Source organism: Abramis brama (genome assembly GCF_963993115.1).
Source record: "Abramis brama genome assembly, chromosome: 9".
Taxonomy (NCBI): domain Eukaryota; kingdom Metazoa; phylum Chordata; class Actinopteri; order Cypriniformes; family Leuciscidae; genus Abramis; species Abramis brama.
The window spans coordinates 30,467,573-30,491,437 of record NC_139971.1 but is presented as its reverse complement, the minus strand read 5'-3'; the positions used below and the strand labels follow the sequence as shown (position 1 = coordinate 30,491,437).

The window sequence follows — 23,865 nt, the reverse complement described above, 5'->3', positions numbered from 1 at the left end:
AACTGCATTGATTTGGACTTAAAAACAATGGTAACCAATAAAGTCCATTGTTAGACGAAAAATCCAGAAATGTTTTCCTCAAAAAACATAATTTCTCTCCCACTGAGGAAAGAAAGACATGGATATCTTGAATGGCATTGGGGTGAGTAAATTATTAGGAAATTTTCATTTTGGGGTGAACTAATCCTTTAAGGAACTGAAGAAGCACTCTTTTACTGTGTGTGATAACCTTTGCCTGACCCCATATTCACAACATCACAGACCCAGTGATTATTTGCACACTGCAGTGGTTCTGATGGGTGCAAAGATTTTGCTTCTGTGCTTGTTTGCACTATCCTGAGTGGCATTGTGTACAAGAAATGACACCGCATGGGTGCATCGGGCCTGCCATGCAAATATCAACCCCGCGATCGGATGTTTGCACTTGTGTGCATACTGTCACCCCATGCATACATGTAAGCTGCACAATGATACGCATGCAAATAAAACGCACACCTGCAGGGTCACAACCTGACAGGTTTTAGGTATGCAAAACGTACCACAAATGAACTCAAACACTCTCTCCGCAACACATCTGCCTTTCTATAGGATCTCATATTTCCATGTGTGCGGATCTGGAACAGGGTTGTGAATTCCTCACCGCCACAGATTTTTGCATTACAAGCAGACGTTTTATATGCAAGAGAATGAAGACGATATTTAGTGCTGCGCGTGTTTGTGTTTATCGCACCCGCTGAAAGTCCTGCATCAGCAGCTGCTGGTCTGTTTTGCATATGGCATTGGAAGAAGGGAGAGAAAAGATTGAAGTGGGATATGCATTTGCATACGTGGCGGCCGTAATGCGTCCTCGGTGTCACAGAGATACTTTCAGCTGGTAGCGCTGTGGCTTATTTGAATGACATCGAGCAGACCAGCATGCACGAGGCTTGGGTGGCATGACGTCACTCCAGAAGGGTGATGTCCTGCGCCACATACCTTACGTGAGAGCCCTCCTATTGGCTCTCACGTAAGGTATGTGGCGCAGGACATCACCTTATTTGTGTGTGCGTGTGCGTGTGTGCGCGTGCGCGTGCGTGTGCGTCTATGGTGTGCGTGCATTCACCTTCAAGACTTGCTAAAAAAAGTCTCTCTCTCTGGCATTTATTTATCTTCAATCACTCTATCCAAAAGAGTGGACCTCCTTTTAATCATAATTCACAAGCAGCACCCAGAGTAATGCCGTATCTCCTGCCGCTGTGTCCGTGGCAACAAAATGCATTCTGTGTTTGTCTTTATTACTCAACTCGGTCAACTTAAATGAGTACAATGAGGTCTTACGCCTGCGGTGTAATGAATGACAACTTTGGGCTCAATGGAACAGGTTGCACATGAACTAGTTTTGGGCCAAAAACAACTAGTTTTGTTTCCCTCTGGCCCTCTCTCTCGTGGAAGACAATAATTGCTTCATAAATGTACACTCAAATAGATAGCTAGAAATTTCAAACTATCTATCTATCTATCTATCTATCTATCTATCTATCTATCTATCTATCTATCTATCTTATTTAAAGCAATATTTTTTCAGTGAACTATATTAACCCTGTTCAGAATTTTTTAAATTGTACTTATTCTGCTGTGACTCTGTTGTTGAAGTTCATCCTCCACTTCTGTGTGTATGCAGAGCTCCAGAGATCATCCTGGGTCTGCCCTTCTGTGAGGCTATAGACATGTGGTCCCTGGGTTGTGTCATCGCTGAGCTGTTTCTGGGCTGGCCGCTGTACCCCGGAGCATCTGAGTATGACCAGGTGAGACATTGTTTAAATCTAATTCTTTAATGCATCAGAATAGCCTAGGTTTTAGACATGCACTGGAATGCATGCTAGTCAGAAGTTTCCACCATTAGTACATTTTAGGGTATTTGTTGTACTCAACCCTGGCTTTTCCCATTTGGCTGTTACCAAAGATGGTAATCTGAAGATCTGAAGATTCAGCTTTGCCATATCAGAAATAAATTGCATTTAAAAATATATTAAAATAGAAAAAGGTCTTTTAAAATGTAACAATATTTCACAATATTAGTTTTTTCTCTTTTTTTATCAAATAAATGCAGCCTTAATGAGCACAAGAGACTAGAACATTAAAGAATCCTGCTGACCCAAACGTTTGAACAGAAGTGTATATCTCTAAAGATATATATCTTATGTCTTGTAATTGTAACTTTGAATTTTTCATAATTTTTCTAGATACCTGGAAAATTCACAAATGACAACTTTAGCTTCTCAAAATTCCATCTTTGCTAAATAGCTGCTAAAAATCTAGTTGATGTAGGTTTGAAGTCATTATAACTGCAAGATTTAATGTCTAAATAATGAGAAATTAAATTGCAAATATAAGAAATGAAGTCGCAGTTGTGAGGAATATTCACCATAGTCATTCCCAATTACTGTAAACACCTTTATAGTCAATCTATTTCAACAGTGAAGACGACTTGTGTGAAAAAGTTCATTCATGACTGTTTGATAAAAATTCCCAATGGCCCAGGCCATAATCCATCCTTGGCTATTTCTGTTTTGAAATTCAAGAGTCAGTAATGATACACTATAAAGAAATGATGTGTTCCAATTGGAAAATGACTTCGAAAATCTGAGGTATGAAATGACATGTCCTGTATGATATTCATTTAGAGAGATGGAGAGGTAGGAGTCTTGCTTTTTGTGTGTGTGAGATTGTGTGTATGTGTGGCCCTGCTGAGAGGGCCATCTCCTTTCTCAGAAAATGGCTGCAAAAACATCCCTCAATTACAGTTTGTGCTTAAGAAAGAGAAAACAAATCTGACTGTTGGCCGGGCCCCTGCTGTCTCAGCTCTCCTGAAGTGCTGTGTGTTTGTGTCGAAGTGTGTGTGTGTGTGTCTGTGTGTCTTCTCACTGACTTTCATCTCTCTCTGGCCACTCCATAGTTCTGGACACATGCCACAAACTGCCCAATTAGCCCAGATCCCGAGCTCTAAAGTGAGGCATTTTCTTAAAAAAAAAAAAATGATTCTGGCTTCATGGAACAGCCCAGGGCCAATGTTCTAGCTTTAAGCAAACCAAAAACGTCTTTAACAAGCTCTTAAACACAGCAAAGGACTTTGCAGATTTGTCTCCCACCATTTCTTTATACTACAGAGTTCAGCCCACATTTGGTGCATTTATGAGGTCTTGTGTTTGGAAAGTATTTCTAAGGTATTGTGTTAAGGACAACTCGGCTGCCCAGTTTATTTTTCATTTGCATCTAAAACTAAGCTTGAAGAGTTATTGTCAGCCTTTGCGGCACCTTTGTGGCATTTCTAATAATGATGCTTGAAATCACATGCAGGAATCCTCAAAAAGTGAATGGTCTTATTTCATTAGATGGTAAATGAGCCAAACACAGTGATCAAGGTTTCTTGAGCAGCTATGAGCTTGTTCTCAGGGCATGATTGGGCCGATTGGCAGGGGCCATGGAAGAGATTATTATTGTGGATTTCTTCGGCTGCCAGGGTCTTGTATTTACGCTTTTTAGGTGTGTGAAAGGCATTCTGTGTAATTGTGCCACCCGGGTAGACCTGTAAAAAGAGGTTTTGGCAGGGGAAGCCAGTCAGTCTCATGGTGACAGCATTCATCACAGATGCTGTTTACTCGGCTTCTAATGCTGGAATGTTGAAGTTGTGTCATCAGCGTGGCAGCCAAGTGACTGATATGTTTTCGAGCAGACAAAATGTCATCAGTCTGTTTTAAAGCAACTCACTGTTGCATTTCCCAGAAGTCCACTTAGAGCGTTAGTCAAGGTTTCTTGCACCAAAACAGAATCATTTCATTTTTCATGACCATTTCCACCATCTCCCTAATCATTACAATCAAACAGACTGTTTTTGCTACTGTACTTTAAGACTTGTATGTCTTAGAAAAGGCCTGAAAAAAGTAATAATAATAAATATTATTATAACAAATATCTAATACAATTAATAATAGAATAAAAATTAACAAGATAAATAATCTTTCAAAGAAAAGGCCTGATAATGATGATGATTAAAATGAATACAACCAATTAATCAAAAATAAATAATATAAATATACAAATAAATGTTTAACGTAAAATATAATTTTATGTAGACGTGTTCAATAGACCGAGTTCCAAGTTTTAAAGACTTTGATGTCATGCTCCAGGTCTTCTGTTTTTGATCAAATTATTATTTATATTTATTTATTTTATCATTTTTTTATTAGAATTACTATACTTTTTATGATTTTTTTATTTCATTATTATTATTATTATTATTATTTTCAGCCATTTTCTTTAAAAGTTGTCATGAAACGTAGTTTGCTACCCATTTTACTTCCACAATCTAAAGTCGTTATATTGGACAAGAAATAAATGTATAGTAAAAATGTCAATTTCGACTTCGTTGACTATAGCATTTTCTATATAACCTGTTTTTGCAGCTTAGTTTCAGTAAACTGGAGAGAAACTTTATTATCATCATACTGTATGTCTACATATATAAAATGAGCAAGAAAATCCCCTTTTCCTTCCCCTTTAACTGGATCAAAGCAGTGAATATCCAGCACCAAATGTAACAATGTAACATAAGCTGTAAATCTCATATTGCCTGTGTTTGTCTTCCACCAGATCCGGTACATCTCTCAAACACAGGGCTTGCCAGCAGAGTATCTGTTAAGTGCAGGGACGAAAACAACCAGGTTTTTCAACAGAGACCCCGACTCCACCTATCCTCTATGGAGACTTAAGGTAAACTCCCTCACCTTGTTTCGCTTTCACACTTCCTTAATCTTTCTCACTTGGTTTGCATATAATATACAGCAATTTCATTCCCTCACTCTCTAAACTGAGGCATCCACTACACCCTGTTAACTGACCAAGGGGCTAATGTGAGCTAAATGAGTTTTGTGTGAGACGACTTGGCAACCAGAGCAACATGGGATAAATCCTGCTTAACGCCCCGTTCTCATTCTTCCCTCTTTCATTCCTCCTTCCCCTTATGCTCTGTTTCCCTCCACATTCCCCATCCTACTGGGCTTATGGGCTGGTTGCCCATAGTCGATAGTTTTCTCTTTAGATTAACTTTTGGTGAACTTTTCAAAGCTTCACATGGGAAAACATTGATATTATTGAACAAGTTGCATTCCTAACCCTTCATATATATGATATGGATCCAATAAAACTAGAAAAACTCCTCCTGTGTAGTCAATACCTCCTTAAACTTTTTGGCCCTCAGTGCTTGTGTCTTGGACTGTAGAAATACTTAACTCAGTGTCAAGTACTTCCCAGAGATAAGGTTTTATCTTTCATAGTTCAGGAATCTTAATGGAGTTCTCAGTCATGTTTCGTTTAAGTATCAACTTTGCCTCAGACGTTTCTCCTAAAATAATAAAAAAAAGAAGACGCATTCAGCTGACATAGAATTAAAGTGAATAGCATAGCCAAGCTAATTTGCTCTTGAAATGGATTATTGAGAAATATTTGAGTTTATATTGAAATTTCTGATTTTTTTATTTATTTTTTGCAAATCTGAGCACAATTTAACACTTTGTTGAGATCTCTCAAATGTGACTCTTTTCAGGAGAAAATGAAAAGAACCAGACAACTTCAGCTCTCCATTAGTGTCTAGGAGAAACTATTGAGATATGAAAGAGATTTAATTTATGATTTTTCTTTGTTGTGAGTTTCATTTAAAATTCCAATTCCAAAATCTCTATCCATGTTGTAAGTCACATGTTTACTTTACCTATTTTCTTTCAAGTGTTTCATGATGTTCCTCCGTATCTTTACAGGGACAGTCGACCCAAAAATTTAAATTCTGTCGAAATTTACTCACCCTCATGTTGTTCCAAACCTGTATGACTTTGTGCCTTCTGCAGAACATAAAAGAAGGTATTTTGAAGAATGAAAGTAAAAGTGAATGTGACATGTGAAGGCCAAGTATGGTAACCCATACTCGGAATTTGTTCTCTGCATTTAACACATCCAAGCTCAGTCATTTCCTGTCGGTATTGAGACTCAAACCCGCAACTGGGTTACCAGTGTGACTCTCTAACCATTAGGCCACGACTGCCCCAAACCACGACTGGCCTAACCGTTAGGCCACGACTACCCCAACCGTTAGACTACCCCATGTTGTTTCGGTTACAATTGACTTCCTTTGTATGGACAAAATTATTCAAAATCTTCTTTTGCGCTCCACAGTAGAAAGAAAGTCATAAAAGGTTTGGAATGACAAGAGGGTGAGTAAAAAGATCATTTTGGATAGAGTAATGGGGTTATTTCTGATGTTGAAAGTGCTTCTCCAGTGTTTGATGATTTTTTTTTAAGTGGAGGCCATTCCTTTTTGTGCTTCCAGACACCTGAGGACCATGAGACAGAGACGGGGATCAAATCTAAAGAGGCTCGCAAGTACATCTTCAACTGCCTGGACGATATGGCACAGGTAGGAGTTTCGTAGTACTTTTGTTCATACCATAAAACAGAAGCAGAAATCTGGCTCATGGCTAATAATAACCTCCCTCACCTTCAAAAACGTCTCAGACTCTGTGTGTAATACTCACACCTCTGTTATGCAGAAAACGTTGATGTTATGTAACTGAGGACATGACTCAAAAGCACAATGGTGCATGGGAACCTTATACCCCTGGGAGCTATTCATTGATAAGACACATGACTTATGACCTTTTGCTTTCTGCAAGTTATTGAAATCAGCAGGCTTCATCACCGGCCTGTCGTCAGATGTCTGAACGGTCCAGGCCAACAATGACGCAAACCTCAATTCAGATTTTCCCATAAGAACCGACTCCATCCCGCTTCATCAGATAAAAATGGCTGATCTAATTTACAGCAAATTCAGATGAATTCATGGAAATATGCTTATGCTTGGATACTTAATCTGTAATGTATCCATGCTCGTATCTTGTACAAAAACCTTGTTTTACAAGAATTACATCAGAGCCTCATTTTCAGGTCAGGTCCTCTGGTGCTATGATCTAAGTACGGACTTGCTCTGTAGTCCAGTATCCTGCAGTGGGCTTGTGCACTGCCGTACAGTCAACAGCATTTCTAGAAATGTTGTTTCAATTTTCATATCACTGTGCTGTTGTAAAACCTCATTAACATAAAATGATGGGAAATGTATATTTTCAATAAAGGTATTAGACCTACTCAAACAAACTCTAAAAATGTGAACACTGTACGATAATAAACAAACAAATTAATAATAATAATAGTAATAATGCAGATTATAATAATAAAATGAATTATTATTAAGAAAAATAATTGATTTGATTATTAAATATTATTTATTTATTAAATAAAACATAAAATGAAATCAAATAAACAAATTAATATTAATTATTATTGTTTTATTGCTTAGAAATCATAATAAAATAAAACACTTTGAAATCAAATGAACAAATTAATAATAATAATAGTAATAATGCAGATTATAATAATAAAATGAATTATTATTAAGAAAAATAATTGATTTGTTTATTAAATTTTATTTATTTATTAAATAAATAAATGTATTTATTTAATAAGAAATCATAATAAAATAAAATATAAAATGAAATCAAATAAACAAATTAATATTAATTATTATTGTTTTATTGCTTAGAAATCATAATAAAATAAAACACTTTGAAATCAAATGAACAAATTAATAATGATAATAGTAATAATGCAGATTATAATAATAAAATTAATTATTATTAAGAAAAATAATTGATTTGTTTATTAAATTGTATTTATTTATTAAATAAATAAATGTATTTATTTAATAGAAATCATAATAAAATAAAACATAAAATGAAATCAAATAAACAAATTAATATTAATTATTATTGTTTTATTGCGTAGAAATCATAATAAAATAAAACACTTTGAAATCAAATGAACAAATTAACAATGATAATAGATTATTTATAAATAATTATTATATAGTATATATTATATAATAATAATTATACAAATATATGATACAAAATGCAAACAAACAAGCAAGAAAAAAATTACATAAAGTCTTTATTTAAATAAGCCACCTTAATGCAACAGTTGATAGTTTAGAGGCTAAAGACATCTTTATAACCTAGAATATGATTTTAGAACAACCAAACTGTGTGCGTGTGTGTGTGTGTGTGCTCAGTTTCCGCTGTTGCAGCTCTGCCAGTTTGAATGAGGAACATCTGCACTGCTGTCTCCATGATATGCACCTGTCTTCAAATTGTTGCACTCAATGAATACGGCACTTGTGATTTCAACCGATTTAAATATGACAGTCAGATGTGAAATGGAGAGCAAGAAGAATGATTGTTCTCGGTTTCATCATCTTCAAGAGACAGTTCACTAAATGTGCGTGCGTAACTGTTTCTGCAAGATTTGTGTGCGGCTGCTATGCAGGCACTCCCCTCGCTTGCGGTTCATATTCTGCGTCCTGAATGATTATTTTTCCTCTCGTGTCAAAGATTATTTCTTTATCATGTAGCAGGGTGATGGAAACAGAGAGAGAGAGAGACAGAGCAGGACTAAAATAGCATGCATAAAAGAGGACTCTGATTTGCACTGGTGACTGGCGGTTTATCTGATAGCTCGGGGTGGATAGACCACGGATAAACAGCATGGCGGTATGAAAAATGCGTTAGCCATCTCTGACAGGGAGTCCCAAAATAAAAAAGCTCTGCTGCACTGCATTTCACCTCTGGCAAAACACCACTATCAAACAATAAAAACGTGTTTCTTCAAATACAGGCACTTTTATGTCCCACGGGTTGATTTACAGATGTCAACTTTCAGTCTTTAAAATGTCCTCTTTATTCGTATTTTCTTCTTTGTATATGCCTTGTATGTATAGATTCAATTGTTTTATATTATATTTTATTATATTATATTATTATTTATCATTTTAATACTATCATATTGAATTACATATATATAATATCATATAATCTTTTCCGGATTTGTTTATTTTTTACATCTTCAGACAGACGGGAATATCTGGCCTGAAGATGATCTGTAAATAGCTGTAAATTTGAGGGCAAACATTGGGGAATATCAGAAAGGTTATTGCTGCCCTCTGAGAAACGCTCACACTTTTTGACTGACAGACCTGTGTATATTAATAGAGTCGTACACGTCAAGCACTGCGGGATGTGGGAATTATTTACACACAAACACTCACATGCATTATTTACAAAAGCTGTAAGATGTAAGCTGGATCAGAAGACACAGCTGAAAGAACACCCAGGCTTGCGTTGAACACACTAGGCCTGATTTATTCAGCAAATATGGTTGCTAATTTTCTCTACTTCCTTTATTCATGGATTAGCACTGTCCGGTGCAATTACAAATATTACTTAGATAAGCAACTTTTGTAATTTTGCATTAAAGCATTACAGCATTAAACATTTTTCCTGCATTTTCTGTGCTGATTTATGGGAGGTAATTATAAAATGTGTTGAATTAAAGTGGAGTGCACTTCACTTTTATTGCTAACTGAAAGCATGATTAAATTAGCCAAAATATTTCTTAAATGAACAAGCAAGAGGCAGAACATTGTGATTGTTATTAAGTGTGAAATTCAATGGATTTTTTTGGGGGAATTCTTTTTCTGAGGAATTCAGAATATTATATATTTATATATAATAAATATAATATAAAACAATAACCGTGTTTTGAGGATCCCTAAAGTACTTGTTGGTCTCTGTATGTCAATGTCAATGTGTATGTCTCTCTCTCTGTCTCATTTCTAACTCTCATTTTTTTCTCTTTCGCTGTGTGCAGGTGAATATGACCACAGACTTGGAAGGCAGTGACATGTTGGCGGAGAAGGCAGACAGGAGGGAGTTTATTGACCTGCTGACCAAGATGCTGACCATCGACGCAGACAAGAGAATAACGCCCATAGAGACACTCAACCACCCCTTTGTCACAATGACACACTTGCTGGACTTCCCACACAGCACACAGTCAGTTCAACTACACCAACAGGAAACTTTTGGGGGGTTGTAAAGGTTATGTAGTTTTATCAAATATGTTATTGTGTTTAGATCGCTGACTATGTCCTTTTCGTTTCTGCAGCGTCAAATCCTGCTTCCAGAACATGGAGATTTGCAAGCGTCGGGTGAACATGTACGACACAGTCAATCAGAGCAAGACGCCCTTTATAACACATGTAGCTCCCAGCACCTCCACCAATCTCACCATGACCTTCAACAACCAGCTTAACACTGTGCATAGCCAGGTCAGTATCCACACACACACACATTTACATTATCACATCTAACTAGTGACTTCCAATTACCGTATATTGTTCTTAAATAGAGTTATGATAGGTAAACCATAAATCAAGTTTGTTGTTGTTGGTGTAAGTTTCTGACCTAGCAGGGTCCTAAAAAATTACCCTTTAAGCTCAAATGAACAAATGCGATCAAAAAGAAAATGAGTTAATACACCACAATAAATAATCAAAATATATGTACTCAATAATGAAATAATAAATATAATTAAATTATGGTATCATAATTGCATTAAAGCATTAATATCCTTAAAAGCATCTTTAAACAAGACAAATGCACTTGAGAAGCCAGATAATATAATATAAATATAATGTTCATAAATATTTGAATTATTACATTTATATTTCTGTTGTAAATAATTCTTTGTAATTATAATAATAATTTATAAAATAATAAAATAAAATTATATATATTGTGTTAAATGTTGTGCAATATTATGTAATTAGATGTTTTAATGGATGTGGAGACAAGATTTTTGTGGTGTATGGACCATTTTCTTTTTTGAGCACATCATAAAATGTTTCAACCTCACAACTACAGCCATGTCAGAACAAACACAACAACAAGCTACTGTTTATGTGACAAAAAACTTCAGTTGCTACCTTAACCCTTGCCGATCCCTAGTTCAGTTTAGTTTACCTTAAAGCTGCAGATAATTAATTGCATTACATGCACTGACTCAGTGGGACAATCCAAAGAAATTAGTGTAGCATTGGCCCATTGACCGCTAACAGTATCGGATGACTAACTTCAGCGGACAGAACACCAGTCATATCACGGGCCATTTGGGCTGTGTGTATGTGCGCGTGCGTGTTTTTCCAGCCTTGCAGCCCTCTGTCACAATGTGCTGATTAACAACATGACAGCCTCTACTTCCTGCTTGGCTTGCATTTTACCACTTTGCAGCCTTAAAGATTGCACCACTTTGTTTCCTTCTCTCCTTTTGTTTCCTCCTGTTTTGCCTCAGTGCAGTTTAGCTTCACCAGGGAGCGTTTGTCTAAACTGCTGACAGAGGGCCAGGCTTGAATCCTATAATGCCTTCATTTTGAGTTCTTTGATCAGCTCAAAACGTGACTTTCCCCTTCGAATAAACATGTCTGAAGTCAAAAAGTCATACGGCTGTAATGTCATAGCATTCCGGCCTCTCTGTAACGTCATGAGAAGAACATTGTGTAGGGCATCCAGTGTGTTCGAAGGGAAAACTTGTGTAGCATTAGCCAGCTGTGAGGGTGAAGTGTTTATTTTGTGTGATGAATGCCATGGCGGCGTATTGATTAACTCTCTCCCTTGGTGCTCGTCGGCCTTGCTAAACGGTGAAATGAAAAATGAAAAGCCCTGTACTGAATTCTCCCCATACAAACCTTAATGAAAAGTCTATAATTACTAGCTGTGGCATGAGATGAAACGGTATTGCTTTAATAACAGATGAAAGTAAATAACACTAGCTTCCATTAAACGAACTGATTTGGATGGTGCACCAGTTTAAGCACATCTTTTTTGTCTATTATTTTGTTCAATTCCGCCCCTATCTTGGAAGAAATGACAGGCATTTTACATGGAAATGCACTTGGATGGTCATGTCTAGATGATAAACCTCTTCTACCAAGGTTACAGATAGGGTTGGTTGACGAGACAAACAAATATTTTACAAATGTGGCATGTGAATTTCACAAGACTTTTTGAAGAGGGTTACCATCTAAACAGGATCTATTCAGACTTGACCTCAAGTCATTTTTTTTGTGTGGAATTTTTTTAACAGAAAGACGTGAAAATAAAGAGGCTCAAACCCACATTTTTCATATTACCACCACAGCTCAACCTTTTTACAGTATGTTTGAGCATGCCTGCATATCACTAAGCCATAGCTTAGGTCTGGAAGGTCTGGCTTAGTTTTGGAAGGTCTGAACAGGCACATGAGATCCTGAGTAGGCTAGACTCAAACCCACATTTCTCATATTAGCACCATGGCTCAACATATTGTCTGAGCATGTGTGCCAACCGCTAAGCCATAGCCCAGACCCTTATTTTTATTTTATTTTTAAAGTTCTGAAAAGGCACATGATTAAAAACTTGATTAGGCAAGACTCAAACCCACATTTCTCATATTAGCACCATGGCTCAACATATTGTCTGAGCATGTGTGCCAACCGCTAAGCCATAGCTCAGACCATTTTTTTATTTTATTTGAGAAGTTCTGAACAGGCACATGGAAACTTGTGGGTTTAAGCTTGGCTCAAGTTCAAATTGTTCATGCCGGAGCATTTGCGCTGAACGCCAAGCCATAGCTCAGACCTGTTTTTTTGTTTTTTTAATGTTTGTTTATTTTGGACATGGGAACTTGAGCAGTATAGACTCAACCCCAGATTTCCCAAATAGGCTTCGTGGCTAAAAATATTTATGCTGGAACATGTGCACTTACTGCTAAGCCATGGCTCGGACCTTCTTTTTTGTTCTGAGCAGCCCTTTCCTCTCTCTGGCGATGTTACCGCACTCATATTTTACTTCTGGCTATATTTTTGGCTTGTGCTTTCATTATAGAGCGAGAGTGACTATGATGGAAGGACCTGTACAATTCTTTTGAGAAGCACATTCGGTTCACCGTTCTAGATGGAGGAGTGGGAGTTCCCTCGTTCATCAAACCCTCTAGACGCGCAAATTCCACATTGATAGATGAATAAACAGATGAATGTGCCGCAGTCAGGCCGGATTAAAAAGCACTGGAGGGGAAATCTAGAGCAGAGGCTTTGAAGAACAGATTTTTTTTCTCCCCTCACCAGTTAGATATGTGTGTATATTTAATCATAGCTTTAGCACAAAGAGGGATCATTATCTGCTGCTAATGAGACTGAGCAAATTCAATGAGTTTAAGGGTTGATGGAGACTGTAACACAAGAGCATTGATTGAAGCTCTCTCACCTCCTCTTTCCTCTTCCCTCACGCTCAATAAGTCATTTTATAGAACATGCCTGAACCTTAATGCCGTCTGCACCCAATAGCATCTAATTTGTTGAATTTGTTGTATTCGCTTTGAAAAATTACTTGACATCAAGCATGCTTCCCATGCCTGCAGTTTTCATCAGCTAGTTTTTTTGAACATCCATCCTGCATATTGAGAAATATTTTAAGGAGTTTATGTTTATCATTTGCTATTCTTTGAAATTTTGCCCCCGCATCCCTCTCATCGTTGTTCCACCCAATCCCCACACCCACTTCCTCATGCTTTTGTTTGTTTGTCTTTGTTTGTTTGTTTTATCCCATCGGTTCCTTTAGGCCACCAACCTGGCTCCCTCTTCCACCAGTGCCACCCTTTCCCTTACCAATCCTGATGTCTCCATACTAAATTACCAATCTGCACTCTACCAGCCTTCTGCGGCCCCCATGGCTGCCGTGGCCCCCAGGACCATGCCCCTCCAGCCCGGTGCACCACAACTCTGCGCCGCCCGACCCGATCCCTTCCAGCAGGCCCTCATCGTCTGCCCACCTGGCTTCCAAGGTGAGCGCTGTTTTCATTTATACTAAACCCATGTATCTTTGGCTGTTACATATAATAAATTATGCTAAAGTACTAGTTCACACATAAATTACAATTCTGCATTATAGACTTACCCTAGTGTCTTTCCGAACTTGTTTAATATTATTTTTTCTGTTTCTTTACCCAACTCTTTCCATATAACAACAGTTTATAGTATCTACATCAGACAAATAGGACAAAAACCAACAACACTAAAGTATCATAAAAAGTGGTCCACGCGACTGGTGCGCTACATTCCAAGGCCTCTTAAGCCACACAATAGATTTATGTGACGAACAGACTAAAATTGAAGTCGTTAATACATTGACACTTGCTTCCAAATTCAACAATGAAAAAATGGAAATTTCAGTCAGGTTATCATACGGATAGAAAATACACTGCTTAATTTCTGAAGGATCATGTGACACTGAAGATAAGAGTAATTGCTTCTGAAAAATTCATGTTTCATAAATTTGGCCATCTAATTACGTTTACCTTGTTATTTCTTCCCAGGTTTGCAAGCATCACCCTCTAAACACACTGGCTACTCAGTGCGGATGGAGAATGCAGTTCCCATAGTAACACAGGCCCAACCTCTACAGATCCAGTCAGGCCTTCTGACACAGGTATAGCCAGACATTGCCCCCATTGCCATAGCAATACAAAGCCAAATTTACTAAACTAATTACACCCCTCAGCCTTTCCCAAATTCTCAATTACATCCGAATTTGGCTCCAACCAAAGAGCAATTAGCATGACCTACTTTGTTTTAATGATAAAAGTATAATTCACTTTCCCTTTAACAAAATCAAGAAGACACTCTCATTTCATGGCAAATAGATTAATTGAAGCCAGGTTGGATTTATCTCATGATGCTCTGCTGTATCAACGGGAATGACCTGCCTTTACCCTGCCAGAGATTTTACCCCACTGATCAGTGGCGGTTCTACATTGAATTACACCCTGGGCGAGACCCATCCCCCCCCCCCCAAATAATATTTCTTACCCCATTGGCAGATATGTTTTGCTTGTTTTAAGCAAAAACCCAATTTTTATTTATTTCTCCCGAAAACAAGATTTAAAAAAGAAATGTTTGATATTTGGACTGGAAACAAGACAAAAATACAAAGTAAGAAAAGCATTTTTGCAGTGTAATAACTGAACTTGCAACAGTTTTGTTGCAAAGAACAATATTATGGTGAAATTAGATCTCGTGTTTGAGTTAAAACCGAATTATTGTTATATAGCAAGAATCATAGCAAAAAGGCTAACAAAAAAGAGTTATACCCACCAATTAATATTGCCCCTTCATTCATGACATGGATACCGTAATCATACAGAGAAAACATAGATGCATTGCATACCTTTATCTTTCGCTCGTTTCTAAATTGGGCACCTGATGGCTTTGACCTTTCTTGTCCATCTCTTATTTGGCACTCGACATCGACAATCAACAGATCCCCTGATCCCCCATAACTGTCACTCACGAGTCACGACCAGAAGTCAAGACTAAACCAATTCACCTGGGTGGTGGTGACCAAATAATCGTTTTGTATTACCTATTTTTATTAACCATTCAGACCATTCAGAAAAACAAAACTGTGCAGGAAATATAGAGGCCTGTATTTTAATATTATGAATGAAATGTGCGTTATTTGGAAGAAAGTCGAGGTGTGACTGACTTCGATAACTATATGGATCCCCGCCCCCCTTGTCCGTTCCATTTGGGAGAGACCCAGAGGTGAACTGTCATCCGCGCCCGCGCATCCGCGCCCCCTCTCCTTTCCCCTTCTCAAACAAACCGCTTATGTGCACGGCATCTTCTCAGCAAGCATGGGCGCCTGTAGCTGAGAGGGGGCGCAAATTTGCCAATTCCCCACACAGTGAAATGATAGATAATACAAAACCGCTTCGCAGCGCAGATTTTTTTTTCTGCTCGTGCCGGCGGTGCCGCCCCCCCAAAAAATGCCGCCCCGGGCGATTGCCCGGTTCGCCCGTGCCTAAAACCGCTACTGCCACTGATGGTTTGCTTTCCTGCTTCCACTAAGGTCCAGGGAACTCTGCTCCTTTCCTGGAGTTAGAGGAAGTCAAGCTTTGATGAGCAAGGCTGAGGTTGGCTTTAAATGAGGTCTGTGAGTGCTGAGGGATTTGTCTACCCTCTGGAGCCGCAAGGAAGGGCCCAGACGGCTTTTAAAATTTGAGACAGGATGGGGAGGTTCAGAGCCGTTTAGCTAATTTGTAATTTATCCTCAACATTTCCTAGAGCTCTTGCTGCTGTTTTAAGACTCTACTCTTCTGCTTAAAAGAATAGTTCAGCCAAAAATGAAAATGATTTACTCACACTCAAACTTGTGTGATTTACTTTCTTCAGTGAAACATAAAAGGTGAATTTTTGAGCAATATTCTGGCCACACTTTTAAATTGAATGAAAGTGAAGGAGGAGAGTAGCTGTGAAGCTCCAAAATGACCAAATAAATGGCATAAAAGTATCAGAAAAGTAGTCCATATGTGTTCTTTTCCAAGTCTTCTGAAGCGTTGTGTGAGGAACAGACCAGAATTTAAGTCGATATTTACTGAAACTCTTGATATGCATTCTAGCTGTCCTTGGCATGTTCATGAGAGTTCATGAAAGAATTAGCAATGCCCAATTTGTGAATGAAACATTCTTTTGAATCAGATCTTTTCAGTGAATCTGTTGATCCCTTTCATAAAAGTAGGCTGAATAATTGATTAACATATTAAACTGAATCAGTTCTTGAATTCAAAACGCTCATTCCATCACAGCAGTTGACAGCTTACTAGAGGAAACGTTTATCTGTGAATAACAATCTAAATGGTCTATTTTATCACACAAAGCTATAATATGGCTTAAGAAAACTTGAAATATGGTGCACAAGTCATGTGTACCGCTCTTATGATATTTTTACAATGTTTTTGCAACCTTTTTGAAGTTAGAAGCTCCAGTCTCCATTCAGATTTATTCCACAGTAAAAAAAAGCAAATCATATAAGTTTCTAACAACATGGCAGTGAGTAAATGTTGCATAATTTTTATTTTTAGTTGTGCTATTCCTTCAAATAAAGTCTACGGATGCTGAAAGGCAGGGACCGAGGTTCACAACGGTTTAGCTAATTGTAATTCGTCTACAATCTTTTTCAGTAATGCTGAGTTTTGCTTATGTCGCTGTTTCGTGACTACACTCTATTTCTTAAGTACTTTACAGCGTCTTTATTGTTCCTCACGTACAGGAAAGCCTGTGCATAAAGTCCACGGGTGATTATCGGAGCGCTGCATTGGGAAAGGCAGTTTCTCCAGAGTAAAGATTGGGGATACTTGTTTATCATTTCTCCAGGGCCTAAACCGCCCATTCTTCCCCCCTTCAACCCAATCAGCCAAACCACATCGCTCCTGGTGCCAGTGGAGTGGGATTCTAGAAGGCCTCAGCTTTTATCTAGAACAGGAATGCAGAAAATGCGAAAACAATTGGCGAGAGAGCGGCGGTGCTTTCAGAGCCCTGGGGGTGACAAAAGGCTTTCACCCTGTGAGGGCAGAAAAGCTGTTGGGGGGTAGTCGCAGAGATGGCCTTGCATGGAAAACTCTTATCTGGGTTAGCGTTCCAGGCCAGACGGAACAATTACACAACCCGACCCAGAGTGAGAAAGGAGGATGCAAAGTGTCAGGAATGTAGGCAAAGGGCTTTGGGGACATAGTTCTGATGGAATTATTTGTGTCATGGGCGGAAGAAGTATGTAGAGGTGTTGCCACATACTGAAAGTATGCACTTTTATGCAAAGTTACGGCTAAATTAAATAGGCTAAAAAACAGTTTCTCTCAGTTAAGCTGTAATTTATATACACTGCAAACTGTATATTTATATATATTATTAATAAAGCGCTTCAAAAATAAAACAAAAACAAATGGCAATGATAAGCTGATTATAGTTTGAGAGTAACATACTGAGTACATAATACCAATCCCATGCACTCTTGTGATAAAGTTGACCTTAAATTGCCAGAATTCCTGAAAAAGGCCCAGATTCACACCTCTCACAATGATAAATGCCTTTCAAACATCGTAAAACCATTTTTTCCCCCACTTTTTCACCATCACTTTTCCTTTTGTGCAAGTGCAAGTGCTGTGGCCCATACAGATGGGCCGGTAAATAGATGTGCAAAGAGTATTAAAGAAACAATTCATTAGTTGTACATTAAACTGCTAATCAATAAAGCTGCATTAAACTATTAGAGCTGCAGGCACTCTTCTTCAAGCTCACGTCTCTGGGCAAATTATGCCTGGCACTCCCTCGCTCTCCTCACCCGCCATACAAAACAGCTCCTCACAAAGCCTCTGAATGGGGGCCCCTGAATTTAATTAAAGTCAGAGCTGATTTGGAAAATGTCTCGCACATCAGCACACTGCCTGGGAGATGCCACATCTCTTTATTAAGGCAGGGGCTTATCTTTTTTATAGACATGAGCCAAGGCCGTATGCAGTATGCAGGGCCCCATCTCAGACGCTCATCTATTTAGATATGGTGCCAAGGTATCGAGGGAGAGAAATGAATGAAGTTCCAACCAAAGTGGCCCAAGCTTTTTTGTTATTCCGCAGGGAGATCTTTTATGTTGTCCATAATTTGCTTCTTCAAAACCGTCCTGCTCGCTTCTTAGTTTTCTGACCAAGAGAATAATTACTAAAAGATGGATGCATTATAAAATTCTCCTGTACACATTTAGTTATTTTCTTACTCCGTATTTTTGTGTTGTTTTCCAGTACAAATATGAGAAACAAAATTACTTTTTTTTTGTTGAAGAAATTAATCAAAATGGAGTTTATGCTTAAAACAAGAAAAATATGGGGTCAGAAAATTAAGTTTAAGTTTATTTTTCTGGCTCCATTGGCCCCCCATTTTATTTGGTTTTAAGCACTCAATTTGATACATTTTTTTCAGAAAACTAAATTTTATATCTTAAATAATTGTGCATCTCCAGTAAAGGAATCTTGATTTAAGAATGTTTCAATATTTGTACTGTAAATAAAAAGTAAGAAAACCATTTTTTTTGCAGTGTGTGATGTCTCTAGGCCCAAACGCTGATGCTGCTGTGTCTTAAATAACTAAATGACCCCTTTGGTGGTTGTTTGGCACAGTTTATCACTTACTAGCGGTCATTTCTCTAAATAGCCATATCCTTTTTCTCCTCTCTAAATATGTGGGTGCAGTCCCCTGGCCTGTTTAGCTGCGGTGCAACCCTGCGATTTGATGTGCCGGGTTACGGGGTCTTTACACTGACTGCAATTAAATAGCTCGAGGTCACGGAGTCCGTGTGCTGTTGGTTGCTAGTAGGCGTTCATATCCTACTCTACTGCAATGTCCAACTAAATTGGATCACATGAGCTCTACTATCTGTAGATTTTTTGACCTTCTGCTGGAGATGTACCTCACTTTTTTGGTGCTAACGCTCTCTGTTTTCCTTCCATCCTGACCTTGCAGCAGGCCTGGCCATCTGGTACTCAACAGATTCTCCTTCCGCCAGCGTGGCAGCAGCTCACACACACTTCAGTGCAACACGCCACCGTCATCCCTGACTCCATGACCAGTTCGCAGCCTCTGGCCAACTGGAGGTTAGTTGCCACTGTACCATTTTGGCTGCCATTTTGTTTGACCGTTGGCAAATGGGGAGTGTTCGAGAAACCATATTTTTTGCAATAGATTCAAACAGTGCCCGTCCACTTTTTCAGCTGCTTTGATTCCTTAAGTATTTTTAAGTGTTTAAGAGTTTTAAGCCATGAACCAAACCAACCAGCTAAAAGGTGAATCACAAATTAATTAAAAACAATGGAGAATATAAAACTTTGATGTTGATTATATAAATAGAAAGAGATTTTTATTTTATTTTTTTTATTACAAAAATACACATATTATGCATATTTAAATTTTTTTCAAAATATGTAAATATTTAACTTGGGAGACTGACTATGATGTAATTCACAATATTTATTGGGAGTGGGTGCTAAAGTGTTAATTTGATTGTCGCAATTATCTGATTGGTGGAGATTTCTTTGCAGAATCATGGGTAATGTTGTTTTTCACCAAGAATTCCGTTGTTGAACATTGTTAATTTAAAAGATTATTCAAAATAATGAAGGTTATATATAAATAAAGGCTGAGGGCTTCAACAAAAGCATTTCCCATCGATTAGCAACCTCGTAACTCAGAGTTGGTCTGTCTTTAAAGGTTTAAAAGTTATCGTTCAAAATCAATTCCCTATGGAGAAAATGTGATTTTTTTTTTACTTCTGTTAAACTGTTTTGCTCTATTTCGTGAGATGTTGGTGCCACAGAAGCTTTTATTTTTTTGTTTCTTTTATTTAGCTGAGCAGATCTGGTAAAATTTCGTCATGTTTAATAGGGTTTCCATTAGTATTTCGAAACCAATTATATCCTCTCAAAAACATAACATTTACTGTGCTGATTATAAACAGGTCATGTGGAACTCAACCGATCTGTTTTACGATATCATGACTGGTGATGCATATTTTTCACGATAGTTCAGTACCGCAACACTGGGTTTTTATAATCCCCTAGATTATTAACTAAGCAGAATGAATTATCTAGGTTGCTTAGTCTGCAAATGCACCTACAAAGCCAACATGCCTTTGAATTATTCATTTGGAATGCAGGAAGAGAATATTTTAAGACTGATACTCATTATATTCTGGATTTGTTTAGAATTCATGTTGGTTTTTTGTATTAGAACAGTGAGTGCAGGAGCGCGTCTATGGCTAGGACAGGGTAATGGAGTCAGGTCGTGCTGACCTGCATGATGTGAACGTATTACAGAAGAATATCTGCAGATCATCACATCAGCGCCTTAAGCTCAGCCCGGAGGGCTCTATAGTCCCAGTCCGGTTGGAAAAGTGTCGCACTTTTACTGCAGAGATCCTCCTCTGAGATCTATTGCTGTTCTCTTCTCTTCTCCTCCGCTATTTGCTGCAGTCACTGCTGCCTCCTCTGGCCAAATGTTGCATTGCATTTATTCTTCATTGAGATACAGTTGTAGTTGATGATTGAAGACGATGGTACAGATATCTAAATTCTAGTTAGTAAAAAATAACAATGTTTATTCCTATGTATAAAGTATTTAATTTTGAGGATTGCTGTAGTATCAAATTATTTTGGTAAAAAAAAAAGATCATTACATTAAGGAGTTGCATACATTTTATCTGTAGAATATTTTTTGTTCTCCAGTAGAGCATTGTACACTACAAATATCCTATTTTTAATTATGTGTGTTTGGTTTGACAGTAAAACATTTAAACATCCTTAAAATAAGGTACAGTAAATAAATATCACAAAATGCTAAGAATAATTTTTAAACTATGTATCTTGAATAAATGATAAATTTGTGGGTCTCTAAAGCAAAATTATTTAGTAAAAAATGATTTTTTTTAGTGTAAAGCCTTCAGTAAGTGTATTTTGTCTCATTCCATTACATATTTATCATTTGGATTAAGCATATCTATTCATATTATCTTTGGCAAATTTGCTAGCCAGGTAAATTTGTCTTGTTGAAAGAATGTTTAGAAGACTTACAAGTTACTGATCAAACAGATTCTTTTAGATTATTATTATTTTATATATTAATATACACTACTGCTCAAAAGTTTGTTGTCAGGAAGATTTTTTTCAAAACAATTAATCAGCATTAGAATGATTTCTGAAAGATCATGTGGCACTGAAGACTGGAGTAATGATGCTGAAAATTGAGCTTTGCCTTCACAGGAATAAATTGCACTTTAAAATATGTTAAAATAGAAACACTCATTTTGAAATTGCAATAATATTTCATAATAATAATCTGTTTTACTGTATTTGTGATCTTATGGTGAGCAAGCATAAGAGACTTCTTTCAAAAACATTACTGGTTGTTAGTGTAGTCTTTATAGGTGATGCTCATTGTTTCGTTTCAGGAATTCACATCCCCATGGCAGCCATTACAATCCCATTATGCAACAGCCAGCCTTACTGGCAGGTCACGTCACCCTGCCCTCTCAGCAACCTCTCAATGTGGGTGTGGCTCATGTCATGAGACAGCCATCAAACAACAGCTCCTCCTCCAAAAAGAACAAGCAGCACCAGATAAACAACAGGTCAGAAAACCCTTACTAATAAAACTAAGACAGTTTTACCATGGCATCAGATGGGAATATTCATATATGTTGGTATTTAAATGGTACCTCAATGAATGCTATGGTATATAATGTTAAAACACATTCGTACTGAAATGAACTTTAGAATTGTTTTATTCTTTCTTAGGAACGTGTCCGCATACGACGCGCCCTCCACCCAGACTGTGACGTCCCCACAGCGCTCCAAACGAGTGAAGGAGAACACCCCTCCTCGGTGCGCCGTGGTTCAGAACGGCCCGTCTTCGACGTGTGCCCCATCACAGACCTGTGGAGGAGGGGGATGGGGAGGCGAGCAGGCATGTAGCACCACTCGAGACCACCACGGTCAACACAACCCACCGCGTCAAACCATCGTGATCCCCGACACTCCCAGCCCGGCCGTCAGCATCATCACCATCAGCAGCGACACGGATGAGGAGGACGACCTCAAACAGCCCACTAACACCAGGTCGGAAAAATGGGACGAGCCATTTTAGCACACATTAGTTCTGTAATATGACATATTTTTGAGCGAAAGTGGGAAGTGATTTAGGACAGAACTTGATTATATCCTTCAGGATTTGATTGTGTTTTTATTAGGGTATAATATTATTGGTTAAAAATCAAAAATGAAAATTATGTCATCATTTACTCACCCTCAAGTTGTTTCAAACCTGTATGAATTTCTTTCTTCTGCTGAACACAAAGGAAGATATTTTGAAGAAAGTCGATAACCAGACAGTTGATGGACCCCATTGACTTCCATAGAAAAAAAAATACTATGGAAGTGAATGGGGTCATCAACTGTCTCGTTATCAACATTTTCTTTTTTAAGTGAACTATTCCTTTAATATTTTCCTTGGTCATGTCAAATCATTTCAGAGGTGAAGAAAGTTGTTACATTTTGATGAAAGATTATAAAAATGATTTGTTTTCTGTGGAATGACTGATCTGTTATCTTTTGAATATGATATAAAATGAATATGAATAATTTTGCACAATAAGACCAGGGACATTTATTGATCAGGGAAAAAAATAAAACTTTTAAATACCTGTTCATCTCAGGGAAAATACCAGATAATGCTTTGGAAATGAATGTGGTAGTCTTGGGAGTTGGACAAATATTACATTGTGCATCATTACACAAAACAATGTTTGAATAAATTTACATGCATATTACATAGTTTTTATTTCCAATGAACCTGTTTTGCCTTCTCACAGCACGTCATCTAAACATAGGAAGAATGTCATCAGCTGTGTGACGGTCCATGATTCCCCTGACTCTGACTCCAGCAATACCAGCCCCTACGCTGTGGAGTCCCGGGCTAATGGTCCCAACGCCAACAGCTACGACTCCAAAGTTGCTGTCCTGGACAACTACAGCAACGGGAACCCCCGCACCATCATCATCCCCCCACTGAAGAGCCAGACCAGCGAGAATCTGGGAGAGTGTGATAGACTCTTGCCTGGTGAGACAGGGGAAGGGCTGATAAGATGACAGAGAAAAACGGGCATCTGGCAGGGCCTGAATCAAGCATTAATTTAAAGGGACAGTTCACTGACAGCCTCTGATGTGCAGTGTTGATTTATTTAGTAGATTTATGTGCCTTTTCAAAAGCTATAGATAGTAAAACAATTTATAGAGGTAATTCAAACAACTCAGATCTGTTAACATTTGTCAGAAGAATATTTTATTACAATGCAAGCTCGAATGTGATGAGCACTATTGTTTTGAAACATTACTATGCAGCTTTCGCGAATACTTGATTCTAATTGGTCAACCGTAGCATTCTGCAGACACATTTTTATAAGGACCGCTAAACTAAAATTGATCCAGGCAAACGATTTCCAACATAGCTGTGCTAATTTCATTTATTTATTTATTAAC

The 23,865-nt window shown here is 37.8% G+C and overlaps 1 protein-coding gene across 2 annotated transcripts in view; it reads left to right on the top strand.

The window, feature by feature from the left end:
- The window catches only part of hipk2 (homeodomain interacting protein kinase 2), a 96,826-nt gene that overhangs the window by 66,020 nt on the left and 6,941 nt on the right, over positions 1–23,865 (top strand). Inside the window, exons 3-13 of one of the 2 annotated variants that reach the window (XM_084123730.1) lie at positions 1,661–1,784; positions 4,630–4,749; positions 6,359–6,445; positions 9,787–9,971; positions 10,084–10,246; positions 13,665–13,794; positions 14,326–14,438; positions 19,301–19,431; positions 21,780–21,959; positions 22,126–22,446; positions 23,199–23,446. In XM_084123730.1, the coding sequence (XP_083979856.1) occupies positions 1,661–1,784; positions 4,630–4,749; positions 6,359–6,445; positions 9,787–9,971; positions 10,084–10,246; positions 13,665–13,794; positions 14,326–14,438; positions 19,301–19,431; positions 21,780–21,959; positions 22,126–22,446; positions 23,199–23,446 (1,802 nt within the window). Of the gene's footprint in view, positions 1–1,660; positions 1,785–4,629; positions 4,750–6,358; positions 6,446–9,786; positions 9,972–10,083; positions 10,247–13,571; positions 13,795–14,325; positions 14,439–19,300; positions 19,432–21,779; positions 21,960–22,125; positions 22,447–23,198; positions 23,447–23,865 lie in introns of both variants that reach the window. The other variant, XM_084123729.1, reaches the window with a different exon arrangement.